Source organism: Babylonia areolata, chromosome 7, assembly GCF_041734735.1.
Source record: "Babylonia areolata isolate BAREFJ2019XMU chromosome 7, ASM4173473v1, whole genome shotgun sequence".
In the NCBI taxonomy this organism is placed as follows: Eukaryota; Metazoa; Mollusca; class Gastropoda; order Neogastropoda; family Buccinidae; genus Babylonia; species Babylonia areolata.
In genome coordinates, this window is record NC_134882.1 from 22,498,357 (window position 1) to 22,523,058 (window position 24,702).

At 37.8% G+C, this 24,702-nt stretch overlaps 1 protein-coding gene across 1 annotated transcript in view; it reads left to right on the forward strand.

Moving 5' to 3' along the window:
- The first annotated feature begins 7,182 nt into the window (after window positions 1-7,182).
- Window positions 7,183-24,702, forward strand: part of LOC143284191 (carbohydrate sulfotransferase 15-like) — a 38,882-nt gene continuing 21,362 nt past the window's right edge. The window contains exons 1-2 of the mRNA XM_076590858.1: window positions 7,183-7,725; window positions 8,162-8,363. Of these exons, the coding sequence (XP_076446973.1) occupies window positions 7,279-7,725; window positions 8,162-8,363 (649 nt within the window). The 5' untranslated portion in view covers window positions 7,183-7,278. The remainder of the gene's footprint in view (window positions 7,726-8,161; window positions 8,364-24,702) is intronic.

Genomic DNA, 24,702 nt, shown 5'->3' on the forward strand with positions numbered 1-24,702 from the left:
GCTGTTTTGACTGCACAGACTGGAATGTGTTTGCTGAGGCCACGGACAATGTGTGTGAATTAGCCGATACAGTTTCAGAATACATTAAGTTTTGTGAAGATTGTGTCGTTCCAGCTAGAGATGTCAATTTTTTTGCCAATAACAAACCCTGGATTTCGAAACAGATCAAAGGTACTCTTAATGCTAAGAAAAATGCTTTTAATGGAGGGGTGAAAGAAGAGATTAGGGAAGCACAAAGACAGGTTAAGAAAGACTTGCAAGAGGGCAGAGAAAACTATAAGCGGAAGATAGAAAACAAATTACTCAGCAGCAACATGAAAGGGGTGTGGGAAGGGATGAAACTAATGAGTGGATACAGATGTAGAAAGGGGGGAAGAAACGGTTGTATCATCTGTAGAAGAAGCAAAGAAACTGAATGACTTTTATACTAGCTTTGATTGTCACGATTTTAGCACAGAAAGACAAGATTTTAGTGTTATTTTAAATGTTAAGAAGGACGAATGCAGCGTTGTCTCTGAAGAGGAAGTGCTTTCACAATTAAAAAGAGTGAAACCAAACAAAGCACCTGGTCCTGATATGATCCGAACAAATACACTGAAATACTGTGCAGCTCAGCTCTGCCTGATTTTAACAATTATTTTTAATCAGTCTCTTAGTGCAAAATACCATCTGTCTGAAAAACGTCATGGATCATACCTGTACCCAAGAAAACACATGTTTCGTGTATGAATGATCTCCGTCCAGTAGCCTTAACATCTGCTGTGATGAAAGTCTTTGAGAGAGTGATGTTTGATTTTTCTAGTGCTTTTAATACTACTCAACCTCAACTTTTAGCAAAAAAAGTTTATGCACATGGGACTAGGTTTTCTGACGATTTTATGGGTTTTAGACTACCTTACTAAAAGGCCTCAGTTTGCAAAATCAATTGATTTTATGTCTACTGTTTCTTTCACAAACACTGGTGCACCAGAAGGCACAGTGCTCTCACCATTTCTTTTACCTTCTATACGGCTGAATGCAGATGTCTGTCCAATTCGTGTCTACTCGTTAAGTTTGCAGATGATTCCGCACTACCGGAGACAGGTTTGTGAACTGGCGTGAAGAAAATCACCTTGAACTGACTGTTGGCAAAACGAAAGAGCTTGTAATCGATGTCAGAAAAAAGAAATCAAGTTAAAGTAAAATCATCATAAAAATGAAGTGGTAGACTCATACAAATATCTTGGTGTGATAATCGACAATAAGCTGTCTTGGAATGAAAACTCAACTGCACTCATTAAAAAGAGCAACAGTCGCATGTACTGTCTTAGAAAAATGAAATCTTTTTATTTGTGCAAGCAGATGCTCCAAATGGTTTACACATTTGTTGTCTGCAGTGTTTTAACATATGGAGCCGTGTGCTGGGGAGGATACTTGACCAAACATGACGAAGACAGGTTGGAAAAAGTCATTAGGAAAGCGGGTGGGGTGGTGGGTATAAGACAAGACACCTTTTGCGACATGCACAATAGAAAACTGACTGACAGACTAATAACAATTTTGACCGACGTAAGCCACCCACTACATGATGACATTAATAGCAGAAGGTCAGACTAAGTGGTAGGTTCAGAGCTCCACGCGCAAGAACATCTCGCTACATTAATTCATTCATTCCTACAGCCATTCGCGCACACAATCAAAGCATGCAGGACACTCACTCATAGGACTGTCACCCCCCTCGCCACAGCAACACCTGAACTTCACCAGCAGACGAGTGCATGGGAGCAGACATTATGCGTGCATGTGGGACTGAGCAGGTGAGCACGGGCAAGCGGTTTTTTTTTTTCTGTGTGTGTGTGTGTGTGCATGACGGTCGGATCCGCTGTGTCCTCAAGAAGACGCCAAAGTACAAACGCCAATGTCGTCCTAATTGACAACCCTGATGACCTATTCCACCTTGGTGTGGACAGTGTAGACTTTGAAGCTTTGGGTCTTCAGCATGTTGTGGGATAGGGGTGCGACGGAGGGCAATGCAGTTTTCTTTCAGAAAACGGTCAAAATTTGTTACATGACAGTTTTGTTGATTGTTTTATTTCACGTGATTTTTGTTCTGCTTTACATGATTCTTCTGTGAACTATTCAAAAAGCTCAGCTGGTGAAAGACGTGACATTAGCTTTGTATCACTCAATGTTTGTGGTTTGCGAAGTAGGTTAAAACATAGTGAATTTGTCACACACATTAGTCAGTTTGATGTTATTTTATTAACAGAAACAAAAACAGACAAGCAAGATCACTCATTCCTTGAAAATGTTTTCTATGAACTTGGGTATACATGTTTTCAGTCGAAAATCTTCATCGTACCAACGTTCAGGTGGTGTTGCTTTTGCATACAAAAAGAAATATTGTAATTATATAACCACTCTACCAAACAAAGACAGCAACTCAACATGGTTCATGATAAAATCATCTTTAACGGGATATGATAAAGATGTGTGTGTTGGAGTGGTTTATATCCCTCCTGAAGGATCAGTGTATAGTAGTGTTGATATGTTTGATGATGTTGAAAACATGCTCTTTGATATACAAAGTAAATATGATTGTTATATTCTGTTAACAGGTGACTTTAATGCTCATACAAAAAATTTGAAAGATTTTTTTGATCAACATCAGAGTGACAGTAAAGGTCCATTCCATGATTTGATCAATGTTTTAGATGAGCAGTTATATCCAATAGACATAATCAAGATAATCGTTGACCAAACAACTATGGGTATAGATTGATTGACTTGTGTAAATCGTCTTCATTGTATATTCTTAATGGAATAGCAGGGAGAGATGACGGAATCGGAATGTTTACTAGTAATGGCTGTACTGTGGTTGACTACATGATTGGATCCCCCTTTTTGTTCACAAAAATAACAGATTTTACTATTTCCCCTTTTGATGCTTTATTATCTGATGTACACAGCCCATTGATCTTGTCTCTGGCTACTGAGTGTCACATATTGAACCATAAAAATCATACTGATACGGCTGTCATACCGTGTCATAAAAAATGTGCCACATCAAATTTAACACGTCAGAATGAAATAATACGAAAATGGGAACACTAAAAGGCTGCTTCTTTTCAAGAAAATTTGTCTAACGCTGAGCTTACACACGTAAATGACGCAATCGATGGTGATGATATTGACGTCATAAATGTCGCAAACATTCTGATTCAGACGGCAAAAGATACTCTCGGGATATATCAAATTCGTACTTCCAAGACAAAGCACAGAGATAGTTGCAGCTGGTTTGATTCCACATGCAAACGAAGCCGATCAGAATATTTTAAAGCGAAACACAGAGTAAAAGAAAAGAAATTGTAGTAAAAATAGAGACACGCTCGAAAGAGTCAGCAAAAGTTACAAGTCCGTTTTAAAGAAAGCAGAAAAGACGTGGAGAAAAAAATGGCACAGAGAACTACGAAGTTTAAGCAGTTCATGAGAACTATGGAATAGAATTAAAAAGAAAACATCATGTCCCATGAACTTAGAAGACATGTTTCACCATTTCAGCAACCTCAACGTTAATGATAATGAACATATTGACAGTACAACGGCAATACACATTATCAATTTAGAGGATAATGATGATATTTTAAATGCATGTATTACTGAAGATGAAATTACTTCAGCCATCAAAAGACTGAAGAAAGGCAAAAGTGCCGGTGAAGACATGATTCGTAATGAATATATCATCAACAGCGTTCCTTTGCTGACATAAAAATACTGTAAATTATTTAACAAGATACTGGACGAAGGTGTTGTACCAGAAAAATGGGTATCCGGCTTGATATTACCATTGTATAAAGGCAAAGGTGATACACTTGACTGTGATAGTTATAGGGGAATAACTTTGCTCAGCTGTGTTGGAAAACTATTCACTACAGTGTTAAATGCTAGACTGACTGATTATATCAATATAAACAATATACTTTCAGGAGCCCAAGCAGGATTTAGACAGTTCCATTCTACATTAGATCAAATGTCTGTTTTGAAATCACTTATTGATATTTTCTCCATGAAAAAGAAGAAACTTTACTGTGCTTTTGTTGATTTAAAAAAAAGCCTTTGATTCAGTTTGGAGAAGAGGGTTATGGCAAAAACTTGTTCATGAAGGCGTGAATGGTAAAATTTTGCGTGTCATAATGAACATGTATGATAGAATTAAGTCATGTGTGTTTTTAAATGGTGAAAAATCTGATTTCTTTAGCATTTGTAAGGGTGTACGACAAGGAGAAAATCTCTCGCCTTTGCTTTTTTTCTCTGTATCTCAATGATTTAGAGTTGTATTTGACTGAGCATAAGAGTCCATCTGTTGATCTTTTATTGAATGTTAACATTTCAGAGTTAGATAATTACATGCGATTATTTGTACTGTTGTATGCAGATGACACAATTTTACTTTCAGAGACGAAAGAAGGATTACAGCAGTCCCTCAATGTTTTTTTCACAAATATTGTTTAGAATGGAAACTAGTGGTCAATGTAAAGAAAACTGAAGTGATGATATTTAATTCTACAAACAAGCTAAAGCCTGTTTTTAAGTTTGGTGATGCATGTTTGGATGTTGTCGATTCTTTTAAATATCTTGGCATCGAATTTAGTAGAAACGGAACTTTTTATAAAGCTAAAAAAATGATTTATGAACAGGGTCAAAAAGCTATGTTTTCTTTACCTCAGTCAGTCAGAAGTCAAGATTTACCTTTACATGTCATTCTGGACATGTACCAGTCTATGATTGTTCCTATTTTGTTGTATGGTGCAGAAATATGGGGTTATGAAAATGTAGATATACTTGAAAAATTAGAATTGAAATTTTTGAAACCCTTGTTCAAACTGAACAGAAATACTATGACCCAAATTGTTTATGGAGAAACTGGTATTTATCCAATTAGTGTGTTAGTGAAAATGAGATTAGTTCGATTTTGGACCAGCTTAGTGATATCAAACACAGAAAAATATTCTGGGAAAATATATTTGATATTACTTGACTTATATCGAAATGATATTTATTCTTCAAAATGGATGAGTTGTATCAGACAAATTTTAATAGAAGCAGGGTATGACTGTGTTTGGGATGGTCAATTCTTCTTGGAGAGGGAATCTTTCTGCAAGAATGTCAACATTGCTTTGAGAGATAGTTTTCAAAATCTATGGAGACATGCTCTAGAGGCGAGTAGTAAATGTTTGTTTTATCGAAATTTCAAAAGTGGATTTGGTAGAGAAAAAATATATAAGTCAAATGCCTGATAATTATGTTATCAGCTTCTTCAGGTTTCGAAGTAGTAATCATAAGCTGGAAATAGAAACAGGGAGACACAAAGGCATACCACGAGAGTTACGGCTTTGTAAGGTTTGTAACATGTCTGTGATTGGTGATGAGTTTCATTTTATAATGGAATGTCCCAATTATGATCAGTTACGAAATAGATATGTTCCTAAAAAAATATTTGTCTCCAAAATCGGTTTTTAATTTTTGTAATATGCTCAAAGGAGGCAAAAAAGTCATTTTAGCTGTAAGTAAGATGATTAGATTTGCAAATGTTGCCTGGTTATACTTTTGGAGTTAAAAGACATTTGTGTTTTCTCAACTTTTATGTGACATTGTTGTGTATTTGGAAATGTTTGTTCTGGGTACGAAAAGATTATTTTGCAGTAATCCTCCATACTCCAATAGGAGTGAAAGGATAATTAAAACTTGAAACTTGAAACTTGTGTTACTCGGATTTCATGTATCTTAACATTAATGTACTGATTACATTGGCGTGACATATGTGCGTCCATACGTGCCTACATCCATGTGTGTGTGTGTGTGTGTGTGTGTGTGTGTGTGTGCATTTTACTTATATATACGATTTATTTCCTGGGTGTTTTTATAAATGTATTGCTGTACAATACCTTATGGTCTTAACGTGTGTGCGTGCGTGTGTGCGTGTGTGTGTGTGTGTGTGTGTGCGCGCGGCGCGCACGCATGTCATTTTAGTAATATATACCTTTTATTTGTTGAATGTTTTCATTTGTAAATATTGTTGTCCAACATGAATATGTGTGTGTGTGTGTGTGTGTGTGTGTGGAGAGGGAGGGGGGGGGGGGTCGGGGGGGGGAGAGATTGGGGGGGGGGGTAGTCTAAGGTCAGCTGGTGGGAATTTGACTTGTTTTAATCTCTTTTTATGTTGCGCATGATAATTTTATGTTGGCGTTTACAACGAGCCTGTGACTACACAAGTTAATTTCCATGTGGATTAATGAAGTGTTTTTGATTGATTGATTGATTGATTGATTGATTGAACATAGTGAAACGAAACGAAGCAAATCTGACTTCATGAGGGCAGAAGAATAAACATTATCTATACTTAAAAAAAATACATAGAGCCCCATGGATGAAACTATCATATGAAGTACGAGACATGCACAGGAGATATTCATATATATAAGAGGGAAAGGAAAAACATATAAACACACACACACACACACACACACACACACACACACACACACACAAACAACAACAAAAACCAGCACACACGGGTCGAAAAGTCTTTTGTGACTATGAAACACTACACTTGGACAGACATCACTAGTAGAATAGAAGGGATGTGGAAGGTGTGTGTGTGTGTGTGTGTGTGTGTGTGTGTCTGACAATCTTATACCTCCTTTATATGACGAGATCAGAATAACTTTGTCATCTCAAATTACAGAAATTTGGTGAGTTGCACTATCACAACACAGACAGGTAAACAACATGGAAACAAGACAAGAATAAAATAACTTTAAGTTACAAAACCAGTACAGACATTCAATATCTAACGAATGACAGGAAAGAAAGAAAGAAAAAGAGGATTTTCCTTAAAAACATGCAGACACACAAGAGATCATCTGTGTTGAATGTCTCAATCATCCACCCTACTACTTCATCCAATCGGGAGTGTAGCGCAACTGGAAATCACACGTGCGCCTGAACATCTGGACACAAACATATTGTAATCTTTATGGCCGGTAAGGGCAACGCACATGGGTCGAAAAGTATTTAGTGACAACGAAACACTACGTCTGGATAGAAATCAATGGCGCAGCGCAGGGGATGTGGCAGGTGTGTGTGTGGGTGTGACTGAGGCTCATGTTGATTTTGTTAAGGAACAGAAAGCGATCCGAAGCTCAAGTGGTTGCTTCGACATTTGCTGGATTCAGTAGCTCCTCTCCAGAACACCCTTTGAAACGCGTTGGTCATCCTGCTGGCGTGGACCAACAGAGAATGTCAGCTGATGTCAGATCAATCCCTTTTCCTGTTGTCAGGTCATGTAGAATCACGTCTCTGTGTAACATTTTAACACTTCTGATTCTCATGATCATTGTCTACTACCTGCTGCCAAAAGTTTTCATTGTGAGCCAGCCTCCCCCAATGCCGTTTCAAAGTCTCTACACAGGAGAGGAAAACTCCAAAACAGACAGGTCCTTTCCTTGGATGTCATCTTCCACTCTGAGGGATGCTAAGAAAACTGTTTCGGTTCAAAGTCTGAGCACCAAAGACCAAAACACCGATGAAACAGACAGCTTGAGATCTTCCAGACTGAGGGATGCTGAGAAAATTAAAACTTTTGCTGAAACCGTGTTGGGTTATAAAGTGATGCCTGATCAGTGTAAAAGTGAGCCTGGATCGACTCAGCTCAGGAATACATCCGAATCTGACCTGTTGAAGTATGTGAGTATTGTTCATTACATGTTTTGGAAGTGTGCGTTCATGAACAGAACATGTACATGTTATAGCAAAACTAGATTACCTGCATAATTCTTTGTTGTACACCTGTGTAATCTTCAGTTTCCCTGAGGTACGTTTTGCACACACACACAAACACACACACACACGGAGGGATGAGGTATGGAGTGGGAGACTGAGAGAGTAGAACAGAATTACGATGCTGTTGATTGTTGACTGATATTCACCCACCTTCTCTTGCCAATACTTCAGTACAGGATATTGTATTCTGAATATGAATTAACTGCCGTTGGCAAGGATTTCACAATGCATAAAGTATCACACGGCCTACTTTTTCACTCGCGCGCGCGCGCACACACACACACACACACACACACACACGACGCCCACACACATGTTGATGATCCCTTGACTGTTGCAGGGCCCCTTTCCCCTCCTGCCAGACTATCGCAGCCCTTGTTGGCGTCATTCACAGGACAAGGAACTCCGGTGTCTGCCGTCCGTCTATCTGGCGGGGGTTTCAAAGTGCGGGACGTCAGACCTGTTCCAGCGCCTTGTCCGTCATCCTCACCTGACTGCAGAGGCCAAAGAACCGAATTATTTCACGAGAAAGCGGTTTAAAGGTAACGGATTTATCTGCCCTCTCCGTCAGTGAGAACAAAAGAGACAACGACAATAACTATGACAACGACAAAGTCTTTATGTTCGAGGATTTTGTTGAAAACTGACACTGACACTGAAAATCTCTTTTGTGAGTGACTGTTCGTCTTTCGACAAGAGGCCTGGGTTGGCAGAGTTAACTCAATACCATGATATATAAGGCTGCCAAGAGCAGTGTATGTGTGTGTGTGTGTGTGTGTGTGTGTGTGTGTGTGTGTGTGTGTGACATTAAGCTTTCTTATTTCATGAGTGTGACAGCATTTGGAGTAATGACAGCAATTGTACATTGTCTTGCACAAGGTTACTGTTTGGGTTTCTGCACATGTTCAGGGACTACACCTTGTCTCCGGCAGAGAGATGGGAGGGGGACCATTGTCCTGCCATCATCACCTGTGGTCAAATAGAATCGGTTCACCACTTCCCAGTGACCTGAAACGCTTCAGCGTCACTCAGGAGCCCCACGAAGCCTGCACCTAAATCCAAGGTCCAGCTGTTCAGTAGCAATGTCCTTTGTACATTCTTGCTTGGATCAGAGCAAAGTCCTGAAGAAAAGTCACACAGTTGAAACAGCCCCGAACCGTTGCTTTCGCTTTGAATTTCTTTCAGCAAAACACCAGCTGAAAAGAACCTTGTTAGCTCACGATTTCTCACAATCCCACGATTTCTCTCACTTTTAGAGAAATCGTGGGATTGCAAGAAATCGTGGTCGTTCTCCATTGCGAGAAATCGCGGGGGCGCCCTCACAATGTGTGAGAAATCGTGGGAAGCCCCCTTTATTTTTATGAAAAAAAACATTACCTTTATCATCGGAGTTGGTTTCCTGTCTTTTGCCAATGCAAATCCGAGAGAAAAATGAGAGAGAGAAAAAGAAACGAGAAATGGGGGAAACGACAATGACGACCATGACAATGACGGTGAAGGTGATGGCACAGTACTGGTTTTAAAAAGTGTGATTGTATGTGTATGTCAGTGAGTGAGTGAGTGAGTGTGTGTGTGTGTGTGTGTGTGTGTGTGTGTGTGTTTTCTTCAGTTTAACGTCTATTCACAATAAGTGTTTTTAGACGGAAAGGAGTAAAGTAGTGGATAAAGGAAAGGGAATGGATGTGAATATTAGTGTAAAAAAGTGTTCATGTTATGTATCAGAGGAAAGGTATATTATAAGAAAAAGTCTAAAGAGATTGTGGTGTGTATTGAATGAGGTGTCATGGGAAGGAGAATATGTGTATGCATATCAACAAGTATTAACCTACAACAATGTAAATATAAATAACAGCATTAATTATAATACATCAAAGGAGGATACCAACTGGACTGGAGTTTAAAATTTCTGAAAACATTCTAAGCAATGAATAATCATTCAAAATCTTTTCAGTGGCTAATGAAATATTGGAAGAAAAATCATCAACTACATCTTTTGGAATTAACTGTATTATGCTCAGACAATGAATGAGTAGATGGCTTACAGTTATTTGCTTACCGGATATACATCTTATATTTTTAGAAAATTTTGTACGAAAGGCATTTAAACGAAGTCTATACATTAGACTTGTAATTTGTCTTGAATGTGCTGCTGGTGTCGAATTTAGAAAATGTTTGGGATTAGCTGCATTCTTTGTGTTTACACAACATTGGTAATTTGATTATTTGAATCTATAAGTATTTTCTTAAATCGATTTCTAGATACATTTTCTATACAGCTAATGCATTCATGTAGATCTAACTGGATGTCAAGTTGTATTGCGCCTTCGAAATTACGTGCTGCTCTTCTAGCTGCTTGGTTTACCCACTCATTTGAAGATAGGTGCGAAGGTACCCAACAGAAAGTTATTTTAATGCCCTGTTTTGTCAGTTGGTGAATAATATGTTTTATTTCCATTGTCATTTCAGTTCGCTTCTTTGAATTTGGAGATTCTATAGCTTGTAATACTGACTTTGAGTCTACACATAATAAAATTTCACATACAGTTTTCGGAATGTCTGAAATATAATTTAAGGCCATAAGTATGGCTATAAGTTCAGCTGTGAAAATGGAATATTGTCTACCAATATAGTATATTTTTTCTATTCCAAATGAAGGAATTGCAAAAGCCGCTCCTGAATTACCATCTTCCAGAACAGATTCGTCTGTGTATATTTTTTAGATAATTTGAATATTGATTTTCTGTATGGGAGAGCACTTCAGGTTTTAACAAAAATGGTGACTGGTTCTTGGATAAATCTGTATAATCCATGTCAAAGGTAGCTTTACACTGCTCCCATTCAGGGACTGGTGAAAAAGTAGGTACTTTTTTTTTCTTTTTCTTTTTTTTTAAGGAGAAATCAGTGGATGCGTAACATTTCTGCAAATGAGCAGGATAGTCTCAGCATCCTTGGAAGGTTCTTTCCCACTTTTCTCTCTCTCTCTCTCTCTCTTTTTCTCTTTTTTACTTTCTTTTTGTTCCTTCCATCATCATTTTTCTCCTTTCTGTTGTCTTTTCTTTCTCTTTCTTTCTTTCTTTCTCTCTCTCTCTCTCTCTCTCTCTTCCCCCTGTAATCTGTCTTACCATTGTCATGCTCAAACATTATCAAGGTCATCCAACATATAAAATCACATACAGGGCAGTTTCGTGCACAATGTCTAAAAGAGGCGAGGTAGACACGATCTCATCCTCTCTCCCTCTTTCTCTCTCTCTCTGTGGAGGCATTAGCTTTACGGAACGTCTTTAAATGTCCACATTTAAATTGACCACTTGAGGTTTTTTTTATGGATCCGTATAAGTGCTCGGGTATCATGGTAGACATAGATCACATCTTACGTAATTTGAGCTCGGTTTCAAAGATAAGATACAGATTCTTACACTTACCATATTTGAATTTAGAAATAGACAGTTTTGCTATCAACAGAGTCGTGTTGATTTTTTTCTCTCTTTTCATGATCTGGGATATCCATTTTCGTTGTACCAAACAACGCTACTTTTTCATTCATAGGGATCAGTGTATTGTAACGGGAGAAAATGAACTGTTTCACATGTTTCCAAAAGTCAGATAGTTTGGGGCAAGAGTAAAAGGCGTGTTCAATGTAATCAGTTTCTTGACACCAGTTGCAGGTGTTTGTGTTTGACACCCCCATTTTTGCAAGCAGAATATTCGTTGAGTACATGTTATGGATAGATTTGAAGTGGAGTATTCTCAGACGGGATTCATTTGTGCATTCATAAGCTAGGTTGAAATAGTCTTTGATATTGATGTCTAGTTTGCGCTTCCAAAATTGTGTTGCACATATTTCATGGTATTGTGTGAGAGCAAAGTGTTTTCGGATTTGTTTGTTAGATAACGTAGTGAGGTATCCCTCTGTTGTTGCAATGTCTTTGGGGGCATCCTCTTTGTGGGCATCGTTGGATAGATGCTGTTTCCATTGTTCTGGTATTGCGTTTATGATGGCATTGTATTCGAAAAGAAGGCCCGGGTCAGTGCCCAGTTTGCGTTCTACTTCTTCGTATGTCATTACATTTCCATGCTGCCAAAGATCCTGCACGATAAGAATGCCTTTTTTGCTCCATTTGGGAAAGTGTAACACATTACCTTTGTATTTTACATTTTTGTTGTTCCATAGCGGTTCCGTTTTTATATTTTCTATCTGTCTGTCTTTGTTGAGAGCGGCTACTGCTTTTATTACCTCTCTCCAGAAGAATGACAACATTTTCCAGCTTTTTGATGTCTTTAGGTAAGATATTACAGCTAAAACTGCCATAACTGTCCTTGAAAGGTGACATATTTTGTCTTGCAAGAATGCTCCAATGCGCTTTTGTCTCTCTGAGGAGTCTAGCTGCCCATTTGACGAGGAACATTTGCTGCTGGTGTTCGATGTTGATCATATTCAAGCCACCATCTTCTTTGTCAAGGCTGAGGACGCCTCTTTTTATTTTTTCAAAAGCGTTTTTATTATTAAACTTTTTTTCCCCACAAAAACCTGTACATAAGTGTGCAATGGTGCTGAGGACTTTGACTGGTAAAGCCGATACTTGCAGGACGTGTGAGAACTGTGACAACAAAAACGTCTTTGCCAAGATAACCTTACCGTATAGTGATGGGTTTCTTCGTTCCCATCGTTTAATCACCATAGTTATTTTTTCGATTTTAGATTTCCAGTTTTCTTCCAGTTCCGAAATTTCTTTGTCTGCTGAGAAATATATCCCCAGAATTTTCAGCCTGTCAGGTCTTATGGGAATGCTATTTATGTCGCCTGTTTCATGCTTTCTTGACCCCAGCCACATTCCCTCTGATTTACTTTTATTTAATTTCAGACCTGAGTATTCTTCAAACTGAGATACAATGTCTGTAGCTATCCGAATGTCCTGTTCATTTTTTAGAGTTAATGTTGTATCATCTGCAAACTGTTTTATTTTAGAGGTGTTGCTTTCGTTTCACATACCTCTTAATGGCGTCAGTTCAATTCCTCGAATCTCTTTATTGTTTCTAATTCTACTGAATCGCCAGTATTTCTACTGCTAGTACGAAAAGAAGGGGACTTAGTGGGCATCCCTGTCTGATTCCTCGTTCTGTTGGAAACCAATCAGATAGCCATCCACCATTGTGAACACAACTTTGTGTGTTTTTCATTACAGTAGAAACAACATTCTTAAATATTGGGCCAAAGTTGAAAATATCTAGCGCTTCAATGATACAATCTTTTGATATTGTGTCAAAGGCTTTAGAGAAATCTAGAGCAACTAGAACACCTGTTCGATTCGTTGTATTGAGGTGTTTAGTTAGGTCATCAAAGAATCTCAAGTGAACTGCTATATTTCTTCCCTTTATGAAACCTACTTGTTCTTCATTTACAACTGTTCTGATGACATTTTGGAGTCTCGTGGCAAGCGCTTTCGTGACTACCTTATAGTCTGTATTTGTGAGAGTAATAGATCTATAATTTGTGAGGTTATTTTTGTCCAGGTCGTTGCCTTTATGGATTAATGTAACAATTCCTTTCTTCATTGAGAAAGGTAATTCTCCTTCCTTGATGGCTTCTGTAATACAGAGAAGGAATGGCTTTTTTAGTTTGTCCCAGAACGTTTTATAAAATGCTGGTGCGAGGCCGTCACTACCAGGCACAGTCTTTGTTTAAGTTTGTGAGTACTGCTGTTAGCTCGTCCAGAGTTATTTCTTTGTCACAGAGGTCTTTTTCTTCTTCTGTAAGTACTGGATAATCTTCGTTGCTCAGGAAATGGCCTCTTATGTTTCTTCCTTTATCTACGGATAAGTCTTTCTTGTATAACTCTGTATAAAATTTCTCGATCTAGTTCAGTATTGTCTGTGGATTGTCTGTCGTGTTTTGGTTTATGCGCAGAGATGATATTACGTTCGCGGCTCCTTAGGCCCTTTCAAGGCGGAGAAAGTATTTTGTGTTTTTTTCCCCGTCCTCTATCCACTTGACTCCTGAACGAATCTGAGCACCTCACGGCTTGCTTCTGTTAGTTCCTGTAGTTCTTTTTTAGTTGTTGCGCTTTCATTATCATGTTTTTATCAAGAATGCTTTGGTGTCAGATTTTGTTCAAGTGTCGTGCAGCATTTTGATTTTTGCTTTTTTATTTGAAGCCCTATTTTTGGCGATTTTTGAATAGTTGATACAGTAGGACTTGTATTTAACTTTAAACATTTCCCAGGCTTTTTGTGGATTTTCGTCTCAAGTTATATTTTGAGAAATGTGAATCTATAAAATCGTTTGTTTCTTCCAGAAAACGTTCCTTTGATAGCAACGAGCTATTAAATTGACTTCCAGTATCCTGGATCTCTTTGAAACCCGTTTGCGCTGAATATTGCTTTTACAAGTTTGTGGTCTGAGTGGGGAAATAACTCAATGTCTGTTTTCTGCACGAGTGCTTGGGAGATAGTGTCACAGAAAATATAATCAATTCTCCTTGCTGTGAAAGGAGCGGATCTTGACCAAGTATATTCTTTGTCGTCTGGGTGGATAGATCTCCATGTGTCTTCCAGGTCTAGAGAAGATAACATTTCCATGAGAGCTTCATTTTCTCGTGGTGAGTGTGGTTTGCCCGCGATGTTATCTAGATGGCTTATTGTTGTGTTGAAATCACCCAGTACCTACAAATGGTCGTAGTCTTGCTTTAGCAGTAGGCTGCCCAGTTGGTTCATGAATTCTAATTTATCTACGGTCGAGTTTGGTGCATAGCAATTAGCGATGATGGTTATTTTGTTGTCATGCCTGACTCTAATTAGTAGTATTCTCTCTGCTGCATGAATTAATTCTGCCTGCATCTGCTTAAGTTTGGAAATGAGGATAATGAGTCCATTGCTTCTGTTAGTTCCTGCACTATGGAATATGCTTCCCGACCATTGTCTATCGATTTCGTGCATCACATCATCTGTAACGTATGTCTCCTGCAAACATGCTATGTCTAACTTTTGTTTTCTGAGGAAGTCAAATACAACTTTTCTTTTTAGCTTATTTCTAAGACCCCGCACATTTAAAGTACCAATACATATATCGTGGTTCATAACTGGTATGGGGATAGCATTTCTTCAAATTTCTGTAGCAGATAACCAAAATCATTATTCATAAATCACAAGTCCATAAAACGAAGCCAAAGGTCGTGAGGGAAAGGTCAGACTGGTGGGGAGAAAACACGTGCTAGGTGTCGGCCCCCTCCTTCATGCTGTCTGCTTTCTCTTCCTCTCCTCTTGCTTTGTCCGGGGCCACTACAGTCGGCCGTTTGCTGCCCTTTTTTCTTTTCTTCCAGCAAGGCTCGTTGTTGCGGTGTGTGCGCGCGCCGGCTTCACGGGACTGGCTGCTTTCTGGCCCTGCGTGTTGCTCGCATCACCTCTTCCGCACACTGGCACTTGCTCGCCTGGCAGTGTCAGTGCTGGTTGACTGCTGCCCTGTGGCTCGCATGCTGCTGGTGTTTCAACTTCCATAACTTCTTTCTTCCTCGGCATTGAGGGGCACCGAAGAGGGACAGTCCATTATTTTATGCCCCTGCTGCAGGCAACCTTTGCAAACCACCTCCCCTTCACAGTTAGCTGCCACATGTCCCTCCTGCAGGCATTTGTTACACTTTTTTGGTTTTTGCTTTTGTTCTTTATGATAAATGTCTGCAGTGAATACACCGATTTTCATGACTGGCCTCAGTGGTGTGACTGGTACCGTGATGTACACGAAACGGCGGCCAGTTTCAAACTGGGTCAGTCGCCCGTCGGGGTTTCTTGCCAGCTCATTTCTGAGAGATGACCGTAGCTCTACCCCTATTATATTCAGAGCTGTTTCTATTAGTTCGTTACTGATACTAATATAAGCGGGATGTTATTCACCCACAGCTTTGTGGTGGGTTTTTCACTCCCCTGGTCCTTTTTAGCAAAAGGATTCCTATCCAGGAGATACACTCGTGCTCCCCTAAACAGGAACCCTTCCAGTAACAAATGGTCTCTTATTTCTTCATTTCGCGGATATATCCGCCACAGACCGCGAATCCGCTGCGCTCCCCGAATTGTTCCTCGACCGCACGCAGCCTCCGCGGCAACACAAATGTCATGCACTGTAGCCTAGGTAGCGTCTCGTATGTAGGGAATGCCCTGGTAGTAGTAATGTATACTGGTTCCACGGCCGGCGGGGCTGAAAAAGTAGGTACTTTTGCAATTTGCATGTCTTTTGATTTCGTAGCACTAATGATATCTGATGCAAATGTATTAATGGATGTCATAGACTGTATCGTCTTAGCTCTTTTAGCAAAATCTTTTTGTGAACTCAAATTAGCTTCTTCTTTTGAAAACGTTTCGTATGCGAAAGATTTGATAACGAATTTCGCGGTTGAAGCTTTCCTTTTTTCATCAAGAGATAAAACACCTGCTTTTCTGTAAGTCCCTAAATTTGATGTAAGAATGGGCACACCTAGAGCGAGTTTGTAAGCCTTACAATCAATGCTTTGCAGTTTCTTTAGCAAATGCAGTGGAACACTGAAAAATACCTCTTGAGCGTTTGTCAGGCGTGAACGTACGAGGGGGGTAGCAAGAGATATCAACGCTTTGGTATCTTGCCCCCAGTGCTGTTTACAAATTATTGCTTTGTTTAGTATATAGTCAATATGATAATTCCACGAAAGCTTTGAAGAAAGATAGACTCCCAAAAATTTTACAGATTGTGTATATCTGATGATAGTACTATTTATTGTAAACACGGGGACCTTTTCTGGGTCTGATCCTGTATTAAATAGCATCATATTTGTTTTTTCTAAGGACAATGATAAGCCATTTTCTGTCATAAAGTTGCTGATTTTATCAAGTCCCCGCTGGTATATTTTCTTTATGTAATTCAATGTCCTAGTAGGCGTTTTATTTTTCATTGTCACCTTCATCCATAAACAAATGTCATCAGCAAATTGAACCAAGACTGTATCTTTAGCTAGCTTGTTAGGTAGATCTGCTAATAATATATTGAATAAAATCGGCGAAATTACTGATCCTTGTGGTAACCCCATGTGTAATTATCTGGGGTTTGAGTAGGTATTTCATATTCTTACTTGTATAGATCTATCTGATAAAAAAACAAACAAAAAACTTCTAATATAATCATACATGTTGCCTGTGATACCGATATTTTTCAGTTTATATAAAAGTCGAGCGTGCCACACTTGGTCGCATGTTTTTTTCACATAAAAAAGTCGCAAGTACGTTTTTTCGCCTTGCAAACTGTTGCTTTACCTGTGTAGTCGGTTTGACTAGATGTTCTGTGGAGGATCTAGCTTTTCTAAAGCTAGCTTGGTTTATAGGAATTACACTATACTTCTAACAATAATGAACAAGTCTTTTTATAGCAATTTTTTTCCATTAGTTTGCATACATGCGATGTTAAGGCAATTGGTCGATAACTGTTTTTATCTGTTCTGTGTTTGCCCTGGGACATACCTTTTGCATATCTTTATGATTGGGACAACGATTGATTGTTTCCATACAAGAGGAATGTCACCATCATACCAACATTTCTTTAAAATTAAGTGTAAGAAATCAGTCAAATTTCCAGGCAAATGTCTCAACATTTCGTTTGAAATTCCGGCTAAACCAAATGATGTTTTTTCGCAGTCGAGTTTGAGAGACATTCCTTTATTTCATCTGGTGTTATTTCATTATTTATACATAGGTGATTTACGCTGTCTGAATCTTGGTATGCTGCATTTTTCTCTTGGCTTTCTCTATACTTTCTATTTTCTTCTGACAAACCAGTGTTTATACTATGATTACCAAACCTGTCAGCAAAAACCTCTGCCTTTTCAATATCTGAAGGTAGATATGTATGGTCCAGTTTAATATGACATTGTGGTAAATATATTCCATTTTTCATTGTTTTTAGTTTTTCCCATACCTTTTGCATATCTTTATGATTGAAAACTTCATTTGTGTAGAAAGACGACCAGTACTGCCTTTTTGCTTGTGCGTTAACACTGTTTGCTTTATTTTTAGCTCTTTTCATCTGTGTGTGTGTGTGTTTCCTTATGTGTTTACTTGGCTGGTTGATTTGGCCTTTTTTCATCTGTGTGTGTAGTAGTAGTCTTCAGTTTAACGTCTTCCACTTTAAGTGATATTAGACGAGAAAAAAAAAAGGGGGGGGGGGGGTATGGGGGGGGGGGGGGGGGGGGGGGTGGTGGAGGGCGGAGCGTGGTGGTGGGAACGGTATTGGGCAGAGGGTGATGAATGATGTGTGTATATGTGTGTGTGCGCATATGTGTGTGTGTGTGTGGTGGGGAAAGATACAGAGCATTGGAAAAAATAAGACATTAAAAGGGGAGACATAGGCACAATATAGAAGGAAACGCTAACATCAAACAACTGTAACAACTATCATAACAAATGTCCAATTGGACTGTGCAGCAAATCTTCTGCAATAGCAGATAACATCTTGAAATTGTCAAAAATATATTCAAAAGAATTTTCTGAGAAGTTTGATAAAAATGATTTCAGACTCTGACATTCAAAGAGTAGGCTATGTGTTTGCTTGAAATAGATTCTCCACATATGCATTTAACATCTCTGCTGAACTTTGTTATAAAAGCGTTCAGCTTTATCCTGTTTGATAATGCCTGAATTTGCCTTAATCCGAATAAATTACTGAATGTATTTGATTGATTGATAGATTCCGGTTGTTGTATATTATTTATATGATTGATTGATAGATTCCGGTTGTTGAATATTATTTATACTTTTATTTAAAACTTTGCCATTTTGCTGGTATATTTCCCTGACTTTGCTCCATGATGCTTTTTCTAGTAAGCGGTACCCCTCTTGTACAGACAAAGACACATAAAGGCCTGTGGTTCCCTGTTGGTGTTTTGCACCTTTTCTTGCAGCCCTGTCAGCCCATTCATTATATAGGAGACCAAGGTGAGAAGGAACCCAACAAAAAGTTATATGTGTTCCTCTCAAATTCAAAAGATGTATAATGTGACTTATTTCTATTATTATTTTGGACTTGTTCTTACAATTGGATGAGTTTAAAGCATATAATACAGATTTTGAATCAACACAAAATAAGACTTGAAGAAGGCAAACTGGAAGATCAAGAATATAATTTAAAATTAAATGACCCCCATTCGCAAACGTGCAATCCAGATCATGCAGTGGAACGCTAGATCTATTTCCACAACTATGCCATATCTCATCCAACATTTGGCAAACTATAATTACCAAACGCTTATATTACAATCCCTAAATGTGAAGAAGAATAACTTACCCAAGCTTCCAGGTTATTATTATCCACCTGTGCACCAGCAGGTTGATACTGCCACAAAAATTAGTGCAGCCATATATATCCAAGAAGGGACTGAGTATAGTGTATGCTCTCCACCAGCACCTAATTCTACTCCTGATTTCCATTCATGCGCGGCACGTGTTAAATTCAGTGATCACCTTACTTTTCGTGTCGTCTCTGTGTACTTACCTAGAGGACCAAACGAACTTAATACGGAATGGTTACATCATGTTCAAGATAATGAAAAATGGTTGATCGGGGGAGATTTTAACGCCCATTCACCTTTTTGGGACAAAGATTGTGTATCAGTTACTTGTAACCGCTTTGTAGAAAATGTTGTTGATTCTTCCTTAAGCCTTTTAAATGATGGCAGCGTTACCAGAATCCCTGATATTGTCACTCACAGGGAGTCTGCTATAGATCTCTCTTTCATATCTGCTACGTTGTATCCAGAATGTATATGGACAACGCATAATGATACACTGGGAAGTGATCATCTACCGATCATCATGACTTTTAATGAAACTGAAAGATACACGGAATTTCAAAAAGACAAAGTCCCAAAGTATAACTATAAAGATGCTGACTGGGAGAAATTCGGAAGTACGCTTGCTTGCAAAAAACCGTAAACACTGGGGATATAGATGATTTATATTCCTTCTTTACTGACACCATATTACAATCGCCGATATATCAATCCCAAAATGTAATTCGCTTAAATCAAACAAGCATTTAGGAAATATTTGGTGTACGCCAGCCTGTGAAGCAGCAGTAAATGAAAAAAAAAAAAGAAGTTTATAATTTATATGAAAAACAGGTCACAAGAAAATCTTATTGAAAAGAAAAGGGCAAACCATTATAGTAACATGGTCATTGCACAGGCGAAAAGACAATATTGGTCCTCATTCTGTAATAATGAGATATTCAGTCATAAAGATACTAAAAAGGTTTGGAAAAAATTCAATGAAATGAAAGAAGGTATAAATTTGCCATCTTGCCCAATTACCCTTTCGCTGCCAGGAAAATAAGATTTAAGTGAAATCTATTTGCCAGGGTTTTTTCACAAAAAACGTATAAATTTTCAAAAAATTCTGTGCTCTTTGTTATTGGAGAAAGACCCATAAAAGTATATATTTTCTGAAAGGGAAATGAATAAAGAATACAAAACACATGATGTTTTCCCATTTTATGCATTTTAAGTGACATGCTGTTGTTTTGAAATCAGTGTTTTGTTTTTTGTCACATTTTCAACTTGTTCATTACAAACATTAGTCTGGTAATTTGCACAAAAATATCATTTTCTGGACAACTGGATATCTGCACACACAAAATCAAACTAGAACAACCACAATAAAAATTAAAAAAAACTGAAAAAGAAATTGCATTGTGACTTCTGCAAGTGATAATATGGATGTGAGGCCACGCCCCCTCAGTCTCCACCCCCCTCCTCTTCACCCGTCTCACACCGTCACTTCATCAGACCGCGTTGGCTGAGTGCCAAGAAAATAGCTCCTACGGTGCCCTGCTAAAAATTCGGTGAATGAACAGCCTGCATCACTCACTGATAGTTGTATCTTGGCCACTCTCTTGATTGCTCCCTTTATTTTCTATCAAATCGTCCTATAAATGTTCACCACTGTCTTCTCCTTCGAATTTATGCTCCAATTCTTTCTGAGCATCAGCTAAAGAAAGTAATCTTGGTTGATTTAGTTCGCGACGATCGCATGGCTTGAGCACGGAGTCAGTCCGACATTTTGTTGAGCGAGCGAGGAGAGGAGCCAGGCAAAGACTGCGGCCAGTAACCCAACCAAAACGTTCAAATAAAGGACTGCCTTATGACGCAGATGGTGTTTGTAGCTATGATTTTTTATTTTTTTTTTTTTTTTTTTTTTACCCGGACTTTCTTGGGTCGACCACCGTTTTATTTTGTATACAAATTACACAATCAACTAAACAACATGGAAATAATCAAACCAATACTTGGCACTCCATCATAACTATATGTCATAGTAATCAGTAGCATTTATGGAATAAATACAACTTTTCATTTACGGATTTTGGGCTTGTTAAAAAAAAGAAAAAAAGAGAAAAAAAAAGACAATAATATGGAAGGAATCCGTACAATATCATATGATATGTAATATCATATCATAAATCATACAATCATGTGTACCAAACTTAGAATCAATCTTTTTTATTCTTTTTTTCTTTTTTTTTTTTTGTGGCCTCAGTTGCATGCAGGTCATGGAGCACCAGAACTTGGTTGGTTTGTTTTTTTTTGGTTTTTTTTTGTGTGTGTGTGTGTGTGTGTGTGTGTGTGTTCTTTGGTGCTTTCACACGCCTTCATTGGCCAAAAAAAAAAACCACCCTTTTTTTTCCTTCTGTTTTCTTTCGCTTTTTTTTTTTCTTCTGTATAACATGTCAGTTTTCAATTAATATATGTAAGTACATCTAAATGTATTCAAAGTAGTATTCTTCCGAATACACTAAGTTCTTTGTCTGAATATTCAGTTTTCATGGACAATTTCAGTGAATATTTTAACATTATGCATGTGTTTTCAGTTGTCTGTGATTAAGTTTGCTCTGATGTGAGTGTGTGGATTCTGTATGTGAGATAATCATCGAAATCATCTTAGTATAATACATATACGTCGAAAAACATGCAATAAGATCAACATTAATTATTGGAGGAAAGAAAAAAGAAAAAAAAGGAGAAGAAGAAAAAGAAAAAAAGGAAAGTTGACGCTCGGACAGGAGCTGGGTTCCGCCCTCCCCTGAAACGACGCACAGTGATTGTTCTTCTGCCGGACGCATTGATCAAGGACGCTCGCCACATTGTCCTCAGGACAACTCGTCGTGTAACACATGAAAGTAAATGACATACTTGACATTATACAATGCACATTGCCGACATTTTACATATACTCATTCGGCCAGTCCGTGAAATAAATACAAGTATTTAGCAATAATGATACAAATAAAAGATACGAAAGTGAATATGTGAAAGGTGTTTGCGTACAGTGTGTGTGTGTGTGTGTGTGTGTGTGTGTGTGATTTTTTTTTTTTTTTATTTTTTTTTTTTTTACATTTACTAACATGGATTCAGTTGACTTCTGAGGCCTAGCTCTCTTTCAAAAATGCATTGTATAGAGAGGGAGGACTCAGTTTTTTTGAAAATGCTTATACACATTTTGCTTACAAGGATTATGTAATTGATGTATTTGTAATTTCCAAGCAGGCGTTCTGATTTGTTAATACCAAAAAGTATATCAGTTATTGAAAGTTTCAATCTAAGATCTGTTTTTAAATTGATCATTTTTTCTATATAACACCAAAAACTGCTTACAAGTTGACATTCAAAGAAAAAGTGTTCAATGTAATCGACTGTGTCTGGACAATAAGAACATTTATTATTTTCTTTTACTTTCATTTTACAAAGAAGAATATTTGTTGGATAAATGTTATGTAGAATTTTCCATTGAAGAACTTTTAATCGTACTTCTTTTGTATCATCATTGGCTCTTGACCATGCTGACTTATCTAAATGTATGCCAAATTTTCTTAACCAAAGTTTTTCCGCAATTGGAGTTACAATTTCTTCATTTTCAAGTAATATATTCTTAATAATTCTAGGTTTTGTGTTATACTTGCTAACCTCCCATACATTAGATTCTGTATTTTTTCCCCCTTTCTGTATCCACTGAATCCATGTTTTGGGGAGAGAATGGATAAGAAGATTATATTCAAGTATCAGGTTTGCTTTGTTCTGTCCAGTTTGTGTTTGTATTTCTTCTAAAGTAAGTATTCTGTTTTCACTTGCATGAATTACATCTTTAATCAGTTCTATCCCATTTGCTTGCCATGTTTGAAAAAATAACGTTTTGTTTTTGTATGTGATCAAAGAGTTATTGAATAGCATCTGATTCTGGAAGTTGCTGCTGTTTATTATATTGTGTGTTGCTAAAGATTTGTTTTCTAAAAAGGTAGTTACTATACCCCGCCAGAACACATTATCAATTCTATCTAAACCCTTGACGTCTCTTAATTTACAGTTGATATGGAAAACCCTGTTATATTTTGCAAGTTTTCCAACATGCCATTTCGGTATTAAGCACCAGTTTTGCTCTTCATTTGCTTCATGAAGTTTTCCTGCCCACTGTAAATTAAAGCACTTTTGTAAATTAATCATATTTATCATTTTAAGGCCTCCGGCATTGTATTCAGCTTCCATGACTTTCCGTTTTATCTTTTCAAATGCCTTTCTATTACTTTGTTTTTTCTGCCATAGAAATCTGTAAAAAGTGGTTTTCATTTTGCATAGACTACTGTGTGGAAGACCAATGGACTTCATTACGTAAATTAACTGACTAATTAAAAAAGTCTTTATAACTACTACTTTACCTTGAATACTGAGATCACGCTTACTCCATTCCTTTATCAATGTATTAATATGGTCTGTTCTTTGTGTCCAATTATCTGCAATTTCCTGTGCCATCTTATCTGCTTGAAAATAAATACCTAAGATTTTAATTTTACTGACTAAAGTAAATGGAAGAGCTTCATTTCCGTTATGCTGACCAATCCTCATTGCCTTCGTTTTTTCTGTGTTCAATTTCAAGCCAGAGAATCTTTCGAATGCCGTAAATATTTCTAAAGCTTTCATCATGTCTTCTCTATTTCTAAGGAACAAAGTAGTATCATCAGCCATTTGTTTGATTTTTAAGTGAGTTGGATTGCCGTTACCAGAACATGAGGGTACTTTAATGCCCACGATTGTATGATTTCTAATTTTTATAGCGAGCAATTCTACAGCCAAAACAAATGCTAGTGGAGAAAAGGGGCATCCCTGTCTAATTCCACACGTTACTGCAAAGGGTTCAGAAATCCAACCTCTGTGGTTGATGCAGCTGGAAGAGCCATTATTTAAAACGTGAACCCCGTCTTTGGAAGTCTGGTCCAAAGCCGAAAATGTCGAAAACCTGTAAAAGAAACGTTGTAGATATGGAATCGAATGCCTTACAGTAATCAATGGCTAGTAAATACCCGGTTTCATTACGCTTACTTAAATGATTTATTACTTCGTCAATAGATCTTATAATTGTTGCAATATTTCTACCTTTAATATAACCCACTTGGTCGTCGTGAATTATTTTATGTACTACTTTACTAAGTCTTTCTGATAAAACTTTCGCTAGCATCTTATAATCAGAATTGGTCAAAGTAATAGGTCGCCAGTTTGTTAATCTATCTCATTCTAATCCTTTCCCTTTGTGTAGCAACGTAATTACCCCTTGTTTTTGTGTATAAGACAGTTCACCTTTATGAAAAGAATCAACAAAAGAACTTGTTACTATTCTGCGTAATTTAGCCCAAAAGAATTTTAAAAATTCTATCGTAATTCCGTCATATCCAGGAGCTGAACCATTTTTCAAGTTTCTTAAAGCCATGGTCGTTTCTTCTATTGTAACCAGTCCTTCACATGAAGCGGAACCGTCTTCGTCTATGCGTGGGAAAGTTTCAGTCTCTAGAAATGTGTTAGTTTCGTCTTGTATGTTGTCAGATGTGGTTGT